The sequence below is a fragment of the Phoca vitulina genome, unplaced genomic scaffold (genome assembly GCF_004348235.1).
Source record: "Phoca vitulina isolate PV1807 unplaced genomic scaffold, GSC_HSeal_1.0 scaffold88, whole genome shotgun sequence".
Classification (NCBI taxonomy): Eukaryota; Metazoa; Chordata; class Mammalia; order Carnivora; family Phocidae; genus Phoca; species Phoca vitulina.
Window position 1 is genome coordinate 1344718 of NW_022589791.1, and position 12619 is coordinate 1357336.

The window sequence follows — 12619 nt, forward strand, 5'->3', positions numbered from 1 at the left end:
TGTAAAGGGGAACAGAAATATGAGAATGTAGTTGGAAGGGGTTGAAAGTAAGGGAGTGTTTGTTTGTTTTTGTTATTTTAAAGATGGCAGAAATGGCAGCATGTTTTCAAGCCAATGGTAATGACCCAGTAGGGAAGAGGAAATAATGGTGAGGAAATAAAGCACAGTTGCGGGAGATCCTGAGCGTAAGGGGATGGGCCACCAGGAGCGGAGCAGGCAGCTCACCCTTTGAACTAGGAAGACAGGCAGCATAGGTAAGAATCAAAGTGGCAGAGTTGCGGGGGGGAGTGCCCCCAAAGGCAACAGGGCCATTGCTTGCAAGTGAGCAGAGGGCAGGAGGGATTGGAGGTCTGAAAAGAGAGGACACTTGAAATAGGCCCCCCAAGAAATTGGCAGGCAGCTTTAAGGACTCATTGGAGCTGTGTGGTCATGGAATTCAGTGACACTGGTGGTCATGGTTGACTGTTTTTCCCCCACACGTCCCGCTCCTGGGACTAGGTGCGGAGGAGGCAGAGAGCTGAGTTTAACTAGAGTTGGATGGATACAGTAGACAATTAATCCTACATGGTGACGGGTTGAATAGAGTAACTGCAGTGTATACACGGTTGTCTGAAAAAAAAAAAAAAAAAGATCCGTTATTAATTGCTTTAGAACAGAAGCTGAAAGTTGTAGATCTGGGAGCTGAATCATACCTGTAGATGTGCTTTCTTAAAAATATTTTGAATAAGGTGACAGTATCAAGAAATTGGGAGGTTTTACATTAAATAATCTGATTTCTGGCTTCTCTTGGCATCACTGGGTCTGTTCTCAAAGAGCAGAGCCAGCTGGGGCCCACTTGGCTTTCTCCCTTTGGTGGTGGGCAGTTTGATTCCTTCCCTAGCTCACCTTTCTGTTACCTGCTCAGTGTGTTCATCCTCTGCTGGAGGAACATTCCAGCTCTCCAGTCTGATGTGTTCATGGTCACAGCCTCCATGTGGGGAATGTGTCTGAGGATGTCCCTGCCCCTCTGATGCCCACGTGTCTCCCAGTTTCCTGAAGCAGACCCATATTTAGGAACCTGGTTTCTGCTTTGAGTTCAGCTTTATTCTGAGAATTCATCTTACTTTTTTGGGTGTCAGGCTTCTTGTTTATAAAAATAAATGGTCTGGACAGATCTGTAAGGTATTGATTGTCTGTGATTACCGTGAATTTATTCTGAAATGTCTCTGAGTATAATATGTCCTCTAGCTGAAAGATCCAGAACCGGCAGGAAGGGGATCCTAGTGGGAGTCTTGCCTGACACAGGGATAATGGCCTGTCACCCTCTTGTCAAACCCCAGTGCCGAGTCAATGACTTAGCAGTGAAGGGCATTTCTGAAATACTGGACAAGCTCTCTTGGCTAACGGCTCTGTGTCAGCTGTAAAATGCACACTCAACACTTGATACTTTTCATTAAGATTAAAGAACTCTCAAGTGCAAGTGACAGAGTATGTTGATATATGATTACCGTCATAACACTGTGCTTTTTTGTCTTCAGAAGAAAATTTCCCAGTCATGGCTTTCACCTGACATTCAGACAACAAAGCTCCCTGATTACATTTAATAAGAAAATTTAATAACCCCCTTATTGAGTATTTTTGCTGCAGCTTTGGATTAACCTTTAACAAATGAAGCTTTAGTTGCCACACTGCCCCAAGATTGTTTCCCTGTGATGAATGTGTCTAAGTCTGTATGTACTCGAGGACGCTGGGGGCTGGGAGAGTCACACTGTGGTTGGAATGACCCCTAGGAAGCCAGTTCTACTGAACTAACCACGCTCGGATACTAGGAATAACTTCCAGGACCCAGAGCCTCCTGATGGCCCTCTGTCACCAAACTACAAAATACAGAAAAACCTATTTCTCCAGAAATATAAATACTAGACACATCTAAATGGCAGAATAGTCCCCAACAGGTTTCTTTATAAATGGTCATCTGTTCAAAAATTGAATGATGGCTTGCTGAGGCTCATGGCATTTTTGGGGGCGATGATGTGACTGGTATTGTCATGGAAACAAATTTACCTAACACAGACAGGAGAAAATGGATCAAAAATGTCCCTATTTCATGTGGTGAGTATCCTGTAAGGGTTATGAAACAATGCTTAATTACTGCTTAGCGGAAGATAGCCCAGATATACAAGCTTGAAGAGGATTTGAAAGAATTTAAAGGAAAACCTGTAGAAAGAATAGGCAATACTGCAGAATCTTTCCAAATGCTTGTTCTATTGCTCTTTCCTCTGGTTTTGTTAGATATTACAGCAAATCCTCCTTCCAGATTTTGCCATACCACTCCCTGTAGATCAGCAGGAATTTTGATTTACTATCTTTTTTATAATGATGGTTTTGAAGATCTTTTAAAGAAATGAGTGTGTCATGCAAATTTGTATATTTTTAAAAAGAGTTATTTATTTGAGAGAGAAGGAGAGCAGGTGCGAGCATGGGGAGGGGCAGAGGGGGAGGGAGAAAGAATCCCAAGCAGATCCCCACTGAACTTGGAGCCCAACGCGGGGCTCGATCTCACGACCCTGAAATCATGACCTGAGCCAAAACCAAGGGTCAGACACTCAACCGACTGAGCCACCCAGGTGCCCCCAAATTTGTATTTTTTTGTGGTTAAATTGGATAAATATAAAGTTTGAGTCACATTTAGTCTCTAATATTTAGAGTTTAATGTTATGAATTTTTTTCATTTTCAGGTAAGTTTAGAATTTTATGATTGACACAAAATAACAGTAAGTACTTATATGCTTCAGTGCATTTGCATGATACAAAAAAGTTTTCTAGTATATATATATATAGTATATCTATATCTATATATATACATAGTATATATAAAATATTTAATATATAATATATATAGTTAACGCATGTTCTAACAAAACCTTATATCCTTTATTATGTACTAGGTCTTCTGTGCTAAAAGTTCTTTTTCGTATCATTGGGTCTGTTTGAAATCAAGATCTCTGGCTTCCAGATATATTTTTAATTGAGAACAGATGTGCCCCTGGACATTCTGGGTAAATTATTTTTGCCTGTGGTCTGTGCTCCTCTAGACTCTGCACCCAAATGCCTTTTTTTCTGCTCCTCCAGGGAGGTGACTGCAAGTTTTAGGGAGGGGCCAGCTCAAAGGTCCCAAGGCCTGGGGAAGACAAGTTATGGTTCAAGTGAACATGAAACATCACCCAATAAACGCCAACCTTCCAGACTGGGCAGACAGTGAGGAAGGAGCCAGCCTTCCCTCAAGAAGGAGTCTGCCCCTATGTGTCTGTCCTTGTCATATAAACCAGGGGACTATTGCCGAGACTAGACAAGCCCCGGAGCAGAGTCTTCCCTTTAGTTTCCAGATTCAATGTCCACATCGTTGACTCTGGGAAACTCTGCTGACCTGCATTCTACACAACGTGCTGACAATGAACAGATGTCCAGATCCTGTTTTTTCCTCTGTCAAGCACAAGCACAAGCCTGCAGCAGAACCAGGCCAAGTGGGTGGTGAGGCTTTGGGTAAAGAGGAAAACAAAACCAAGGTCAGTGGAGGCAATCACTTTATGGCTCAGTGGTCCCTAGAAGATGGAAGGAAAACGGGCGCATGCATTCTGGCCCCTGATGTGGCCCTGCCTGGGACTTTGGGATCGTTAGTCCCCTTGGTGACTGTGACAGCGTCTGAGACCAGCTAGGTGACAAGAAAGCAGCAGTCTTCTGAGCTGGGTCGCACCTTCTGCTGTACTCACTCACACAGCCAAGTGCGTGGGGTGTGGGTGGGGCGTGGGTGGTGGGATCCCCCAGTCTCAGGTCCCATGGAGGGTACATGGGTGGGGGGCTGCCCATGGCCTCCTCCAGTCTTCCCCCAAGTTCCCACTTGCTGATTCAGGTCACAGACACTGATGCGGACTTCTTTCTCCTCTTTGCTCCCCACTTTAACTTAAAAACCCAAACCAACACCAAGAACACACCTTTCATTCCCTTGCAGAAGGAGCTGCAAGGCCAGATGTCAGGAGCAAAGCTGGCTAGTTGAAAGTTATGGTGCCCAAGGGAGGAAAAAGCCTCACCACCCCCGGGATATGGTAACAGAACTGTGGGAGTTTACGCCTAGACACACTTGTCCCGAGTTACTCAATGAAGCAGCCTGGCCTCCCTGTCTGCAGGCTGCTAGCGCGCCCTGTCCTCCGCTCGGCCTGGGGTTGCGTGGCGGCCGCAGAGCAATGCCAAGGCCACAGCGACCTATTCCGGAGCCCAGTGGGGGTGGGGCAGCGGGCACCGAGCTGTGCAGCTCCAGCCAGCCCAGTGGGGCCAGCAAGCCCATCCCTAGCTGCCTGCTGTCTGTCAAGTGGCCCAGTAAAGAGTAAAGAGAAACGGTCATCTTACATGAGCAGAGGGCATTCCCCAGTTGCCAGAGAGATCTGGTCCCAGGGTCCGGCTTGAAGTGGCTGAAGGTGGAATCGTGAAGCAAAACGGGAGGTACAAGTGCACCGGAGCAGGGATTAAACGGTTGATATTTCTTTGACAGGCTCTCTCTTTGTTGGCGGGGACTCTCGACTTGAGCTGACTTAATGGCTTAAGGTTAGGGATGTGGGCTGCTCAGTTTCAGAAGTGTGAAAGACATCCACCGCCCGGGGGGGTGCTTGCATTTACAAGGCTGATGCTCCAGTGTGATTTCAATTTTCTTCAGCCTAAGAAACACCACACATGTGAAAGGAAACACTTTATCAGTAGGTATTTACCCACTAATGACGCATGCCGGTGATGCATTCTGGTTGAAGCAACAGAAGCATTGAGGAAAAAACTGTCAATAATTATGTATGTGCATATAAATATGTTATCTATAGATAGATAATGCCTATCTATCTATCTCAATCTATCGATCTATTGATAGATTGATATATCAATATATCTATATACCCAAAAGCAGCTGCATGTTTTATAGATTTGCTGTTCAATTGGCCAAGGGCAGTTAAGCTTTATTAATGTGAACTTAGCCCCTTAAATTAATAAACTCTTGTATGGAGCTATGTGTTGAGACGGTGAAAGGAAGCTATTTAATTGCCAAGATGATGACGAATGCTCTCTTATTGTACCGTTTTCTAGATTTTGCATACTAATAATGAAGTATGGCTTTGATTTCTTTTTTAATTGAGATTTAAGACTTTTTTTTGTTTCGTAAAACTAAAAAAGTAATTCATATACTTTTTTTTTTGAAGTGAACATAACCTCAAGATTTTATTGTCTTCATAATATTAACAAAATATGAAGCTTAGAACTGGATCACTTGGCCCTTTCTCTTCTTATCTCCTCCCAGTTCAAAATGCTTGCATCTCTTAATAGCCAGCATTCTCTTAGATCTGCAATTGGGCTCAACACATTCAAGCCTCAGCACAATCTTCTTTGTAGTTTTAGCCTTTTTCCGGAAAATCGGCTTAGTCTGCCCACCATAGCCTCTCTGCTTCCTGTCATAACGCCGCTTTCCCTGGGCATAAAGAGAATCTTTGCCCTTCTTGTACTGTGTCACTTTGTGGGGCTGGTGCTTGCCATACTTCTTGCAGAAAGTCTGGTGGGTTTTAGGAACGTTCACCATGTTTGCGAGAGCGCTATCGGCATGGAAAGCCTAAAAAAGTAATTCATACACCTCTTACTGGAGATTTGAGTTTTTTGTTTCTTCTTGTTTTCTGGCTTAAAATTCAACATTTAGCTAAGCATGCTTCTTGTGCCTGTAACCCAAAAAGGAAACATATTCGTTTTGGATTGCCTACGCTTTGACTGATTTTGATACATAGTATTCCAATGAAGGTGAAGGAAAGCGCCATAAAGAGGTCTGTGAAAGTCCGGGTTCCCTTGCCCCCAAGGCTGTTCTTAGTAATGAGTGAAGAGCTTACAGATCTGGCTTCTGCCCCAATATATGACAGAGTTAAGGAACTTCTTTAGGTGCCTAATTTCCTGCCAGGGAGGGAGCTTAAAACTCAAAATTTTAGGCATTTACATGTACTTACTGATTTAAATCCAGTTGTGGGCAAACAAAGGAGAACATTTGAGAATTCTCTCTATATAATCATGTGACCATCAGTATCAAACATCTTTTATAACACTTTACTGAGGTAAATTTAAAATATAGTGAAGTGAACAAATCTCAAGACTAAAGCTCAATGTCATTATACGTATGTATACTGCCGCGTGACCACCACCATAGATCAAGATTTAGAACTTTTTTGTCACCCTAGACAATTCCCTTTTTCATGTAATGTCACCACCCCATTTTAACTACTATTTTGATTTCTTTGAATATAGATTAGTTTGGTCTGTTTTTGTGACTTCAGATAAAAGGAATGGTATACTATGCTTTCTTTTGTGTGTCTGGCTTCTTGCACTCAGTGTATGTGGTTTTAAATTTACATGCAGTTGTGTTTATTTTTTTCTTTTTTCTTTTTTTAAAGATTCATTTATTTATTTTGGAGAGAGAGAGAGCAAGTGCATGTGCATGTGTGGGTAGGGAGAAGGGCAGAGGGAGAGAATCTTTAAGCAGACTCTGTGCTGAGATTCCCGGATCCTGAGATCATGACCTGAGCTGACCCCGAGAGTAGACTGCTTAACCGACTGAGCCACCCAGGTACCCCTCACTTTTTCTATGTATACAGTTCTATGAGCTGCAACACATATATAGATTACCACCAGAGTCAGGATGCAGTCCCAAATCTCCCTTTAGAATCTAATGTTCATCCTCCTCAATCCCTGGCAACCAGTGATCTGTTCTCTATTCCTATGGTTTTGTCTTTTCCCAAAATGTCATATAAATTATACATATGTAAACTTTGTTACTGTTTTTTTAAAGATTTTATTTATTTATCCGAGAGAGAGAGAAAGAGGAGGGAATGAGAAATTGAGAAATCACAAGCAGGGGTGGAGGGGTAGAGAGAGAAGCAGGCTCCCCGCTGAGCAGGGAGCCCAGTGAGACTTGCTCTCAAGACCCTGGGATCATGACCTGAGCTGAAGGCAGACACTTAGTCAACTGAGCCACCCAGGCGCCCTGTTACTGTTTTTTTTTTGTCACAATGCCTTTGAGATTCTTCCACATGTAGCAACAGTTTGTTCCTTTTTATTGCTCAGTAGTATTCCACTGCATGACTCTATCACAATTATTCATTCTGCTGTTGATGTGCTTACCATTTTTTGTCTTTATGCATAAAGCTGCTATGAACATTTCTGTGCAAGTTTTTTGTGGATACATAGATGAATTTCTTTTGGTATGTATCTAAGATGCAATTACTAAATCATAATCAAATGTAAATTTGACTTTATTAGCAACTGTTAACCACGTTTCCAAACTCTCATCAGCAATGTTCAAAATATCCAACTCCCCTATGTCCTCACCAACACTTGGTATTACCAGTCTTTTTAAGTTTTGTCATTCTGGTGGGTGTCTTTTGATATCTAGCTGTGGTTTAATTTATTTTCTCTGATGATTAATGATGTTGAGTATCTTTGCATGTATGTATTAGCCATTCTTACATTTTTTACAACTGCGTTTTTATTGTTGGTCTATAAGAACTTTTATGTATTCCTCATACAAATCCTGTGTAAAATATATGCATTGTGAATGTTTTTTCCAGTGTGGACATTGACTTTTCACCCTCTTAATGATGTCTTTTGATGAACAAAAATTTTAAATTTTGATGAAGTCCATTTTATCCTATTTTCCACTTACAATCAGTACTTTTTATGTCTTAGCCGAGAAATTCTTGCCACAGTTCCCAAAGACATCATTCTATGATTTCTTCCAAAAGCTTTATAGTTTAGCCTTCACATTTAGGTATTAGATCCATATCCATTGAGAATTATTTGTGAGCATGTGTGTGTGTGTGTGCGCACACAGTGTGAGGTAATAAGACATCTAGTTGATACCCACAATTGCTCCCATAATAGATGGAGGAGTTTTCTTTCCCACCAGTGCCTTTGTTGAAAATCAAGTGAGCATATGTGTATGGGTCTATTTTGGGGCTTTTTATTCTGTTCCATTGATCTAGTTGTCTATTCTTATGCCAATACCACACAGTTTGAATTACTATAATTTTACAGCATGTCTTGAAATACGGTAGTGCAAAATCCTCCTCCGCTTCCTACTTTTCCTCCTCACCCTTCTCTTCCTTCTTCTTCAAGATTCTTTTGGCTATTTAGATTGTTTTTATTTCACATAAATTTTATGATCTGCTTGTTTACTACAAAAAAAAAGTCCTGCAGGGATTGTAACAGAAATTGCATTGATCAACTCAGGCAGCCTTGACATCTTAATAATATTGACTCTGTCTATTCACAGATGTGGTAATTCTTTCCATTTATTTAGGCCCTTTAAAAATTCCCCTTGCGATGTTTCTAGTATTCAGTGTAGAGGACTTGCACATCTGTAATTAATTTTATTCCTAGGTATGCGATGATATTGTAAATGGTATTTTTTATTGTGATAAGAAAGACATAATGCAAATTTTACCATTTTGACCATTTTAAAATGTACCATTCAGTGGCATTAAGTACATTCCCATTGTGGTGCAATGGTCACCACCTCTGTCTGCAGAACTTTTTTTGAACTGACACTCTGTCCCCATTAAACAATAACTGCCCATTCCTTTCCCCCAGCTTTTGGCAATCACAGTTCTCCTTTCTGTCTAGGAATTTGACCACTGTGGGTGCCTCATATAAGTAGAATCATACAGTATTTATCCCTTTGTGTCTGCTTTCTTTCACTTAGCACAGTATCTTCAATGTCCATCCATGTTGTAGCAGGTGTCAGAATTTCACTCCTTGCTCAGGCCGAATAACATTCCATTGCACGTATATATCACATCTTGTTTATGCACTCATCTATCAATGGAGATTTAGCGTATTTCCATCTTTTGTCGATTATGAATAATGCTGCATGAACATTGATGGCAAATATCTGCTCGAGTCCTTGTGTTCAGTTCTTTTGTTTATAGACCAGAGGTGGAATTGCTGGATCATATGGTCATTCTATGTTTAATTTTTTGAGGATGTAAATGATATTTTAAAATTTTATTTTTTCAATTGTCTTTGTTAGTATTTTGAAGTAAAATGGATTTTTCATGTTGACTTGCTAAGTTCACTCACTGGTTTTAACATACTGTAGATTCCTTTTGATTTTCTATGTGAACAATCATGTCATCTTTGAATAAAAATAATTTAGCTTTGTTTTTGTTAATATGTATGCTTTTTAATTTTTTCCCTTATTTCACTAGTTAGGACCTTGAGTGCAATGTTGAACAGAAATGGTGACAGTGGACATCCTTGCATTCTCAACCGTAGGGAGAAGGAATCCAATATTTCACTATTAAGTGTTATGTTGCTATAGAACATTTTTTGAGATACCCTTTATCAGATTAAGAGAGTTCCCTTATAGTCCCAGTTTGCTAAAGCTTTTTAAAAATATCATAAGTGGGTATTAAATTCAGTAAATTTTTAGTGTTTTGGATTCTATTCAGATACTCAGTATTGAGTATCTACTATATGCTAGTATATAGCAGTAAACAAAGCTCATAAAACTATCCTCTTGGAGCTTATATTACAATGTATAAAGACAAACTAAACTAAAATAAGCAGATACAATATATATTATACTGGAAGGTAGTAATTGATGGAAACAGAAATAAAGCAGTGAATCTCCTGTTCCCCTTCATCTGCAATCTCAAGTTCCTCAGCAGTATGCCAGTCTAGTCTTTAAGAGGTTTGTTTGTCTTTGAAAACAACATGATGTTTAAAGGAAAGCCAAGTTTTTCATCTGATATGCTCTACCATAGAGCTAAGACTCTATTCATGCTGAGGAAAAATAGGCTGTGATGGGCCTTGCCAATAAATAGTAAATTGGACTTCATTTTGTACCTTCTTAAGGAATTTTGAAGGGTAATTGTGGCCATACGCAAGTTCTGCTATAAGGATGACCTTACTCCATCAAAAGAAATGTTTCCACTATGATATCAGAGCAAACGATAGTCCTTTAAACAGAATATTTCAGCCTATGGAAACATATCTCATCGCCTTTATTTTTCTCATTTTGCTGTAGATGGGTAAAAATTTCATTATGGATATTCATCAATTCTCAGAACTGTAATTAAAAATCAGTAATTTAAGGGAATGGTTCAGTGTTTCTATTTGTAAAAACACTTGGGATCTTGGTGTATGAGTTATTTCCTGACCCAGGTCTCAGACAGTGGATGTATCATCTCCTTCTTTGCTGGTTTAAAAGCAGTAAGATGTGTAAGGGCTGGGCACAGAGCCAGGCACATAACGAGGGGAGAAACAAATGTCAGGCCCTTCCTCTTGCTTCATCATCCTTGCCCTCCTCGATCCCACTTCTAAATGTCATAGCTGGATATTTGTAGCTGTGGCTAGATCAAGACATGCCAGAGGGTGGACATAGGTGAGTCTTGAATCAAAGCACAGGTCTTTTTGACCCCTGGTGTCAGAGTGGAGATGGTAGGCAAATTCAGGGTCTAGAAGGAGAGTTGAGCTGATCTCCTAGGATATAAGCCTTGATGGCAAATGTGGGCAAGAGAAGGTCCAAGTGATGGGTGCTGCTCGATATTAGGGACCAACCTGGTATTAGGAAACAGGGAAGCAATGCATATCAGCTGAGAACAGCGGTTCCATTCATTTGAACAAACAGTTATGGAAATCACCCCTATGTGCAACCAAGTGCTCTAAGATTTCTGAATTTGGAACAGCCTAGCATGTGGCAAGTATAACTGATGTTTGATTGGTGACCTTGGGCAAGGACAAGTCTCTGCTCTGGCTGTAGTAACCTGTCTGGGCCAATAAGTCTTACGGTGAGAATTGTGTTGGAGGTGGGGGTGGGAATGATAAATTTCTGCATGTGCTGATGGTTGTAACCAAAGACAGGGCCCCTGGGAGACCCACAGTTTAAATGCTCCATCTGGGTGGACTATGCCCATTTGTGTCTGTCTCCCTCTGGTGCCAGAATTTTTTGTTTTTAGTTTTTTTTTGTTCTATGTATCTCTAAAACTAGAGTTTAGGTTGGAAGGGACATGGTGTTGTAGTTTGGCATTTGACAATCATATTATTAAGTTCCATTATTTGACTTGTATGCTATCCCCCTATGTGAAGCAGTCACTGAGTTCAAGACATTACAGAATATTACGCACAAGGAAGAAAACAGTTCAATTTTCTTTCCTTTTTCCTTCCTTTCTTTCTTTCTTTCTTTCTTTTTTCTTTCTCTCTTTCTTTCTTTCTCTCTCTTTCTTTCTTTCTTTCTTTCTTTCTTTCTTCTTTCTTTCTTCTTTCTTCTTTCTTTCTTCTTTCTTTCTTACTGCTTACCGCATAAACAACTAACCACTTTAGAAGTAGAACTGAAATAATCCCACCAAGAATCGGCATTGAGTTTCTGGAAGCCCCAGGGCCAGCAACCTTTTTTTGTACAGTGTGTTTGTCTAGGAATTGGGGCGAGAGAAACTTGAATGTTGGTTTATTTTATGTTTCAAACTAAGAGTAATTTGTAAATACTTGAAATTTTGCAGGGGGAAAAACCCTCTTTTCACTAAATGATTGATCTTTAAGAGATGTTTGGATGTGTGGAGACTCAGATTCTTTGAACTTTTTGCATGTAGAACTTTGTATTCAGAAGCAATCCCCAACATTTGGGAATTTGTTCCTGGTAAGAAACCTACTCTTCAGCCTAGTGCTGCATCCTCATTATAACAATCCCCATCGTTGCGTACCTGCTGGAACCATCAAGAGCGGTGTTCTTCGTCCTATTCACCTGTGGAGGGCTAGCCAACCTATGAACGGGGGTCCCACTGCACACCCACCTCTAGGCTGAGAGGCCTTCCTGGTAGTAAGGCTGACGTTGTTTTTCGAAGACAGGGAACGATTTGCAAAATCTGATTTAGGAACCAATAAGCTAAATTTAAGATTATGAAAATAGATGGAAAGAAAAGCATTTGGCGAGCAAGTTTAACCCGTGGGAGGGGAAACCCTTCTGTGCCATGGGGCCCTCCCTCGCAGAGGCCCAGTGAGAACCACTGAGGAGCGGAAGGCGAGGCCTGTGCCCTGGCCCACCCCCCGGCTCCAGGCCTCCAGCCCGGGGAGTGCCCATCCTGTCCTGGCAGCGAGCGCTCCGCGGTGACGTCACCGCACAGGGTTTGCCCCTTGAGCCGGCTTTGCCAGGAGGCGGCTCAACATTCTGCATCCCCGGCCCGCACCGAGGGAGGCCTGCAGAGCGTTTCCAGGGGCACTTCCGTTTCAGCTTGTTTCTATTTTAAAGCCTGGAGACAATTAAAGACCAGTGTCTGGTGCCAGTATTTTTTTTTTTTTTTCCACAGTTCACGCTATTCTTAGAAACAGTTGAGCCAGTGGTGGAGTCTCAAGGCTCTGGAATCTTTTCCTTCGTGTGGCCAACAACTTATTTTTCCTGTGGAGGCTCAGTGGTGCTTTTCTTGGGCTCAGCAGTGCGGCTGGTGCGGCCTGGATTACATAGGCGCTGGGAGGACACACACACCACCCTTTGGAAATGCAGCAGGGCAAGGATCAGGGACAGGCAAAGAGGAAAGAGCAGAACTGGCTCCCATAGGCAGCTGCTTTATTTATAGCT

The 12619-nt window shown here is 41.5% G+C and overlaps 1 protein-coding gene across 1 annotated transcript; it reads right to left on the reverse strand.

The window, feature by feature from the left end:
• Positions 1 to 5202: 5202 nt before the first annotated feature.
• Positions 5203 to 5614, reverse strand: LOC116626518 (60S ribosomal protein L36a-like). Its single transcript, XM_032395872.1, has one exon. It carries the CDS (start codon positions 5588 to 5590, stop codon positions 5270 to 5272), a length of 321 nt encoding a protein of 106 aa, XP_032251763.1. The 5' UTR covers positions 5591 to 5614; the 3' UTR covers positions 5203 to 5269.
• Between the last annotated feature and the right edge of the window lie 7005 nt (positions 5615 to 12619).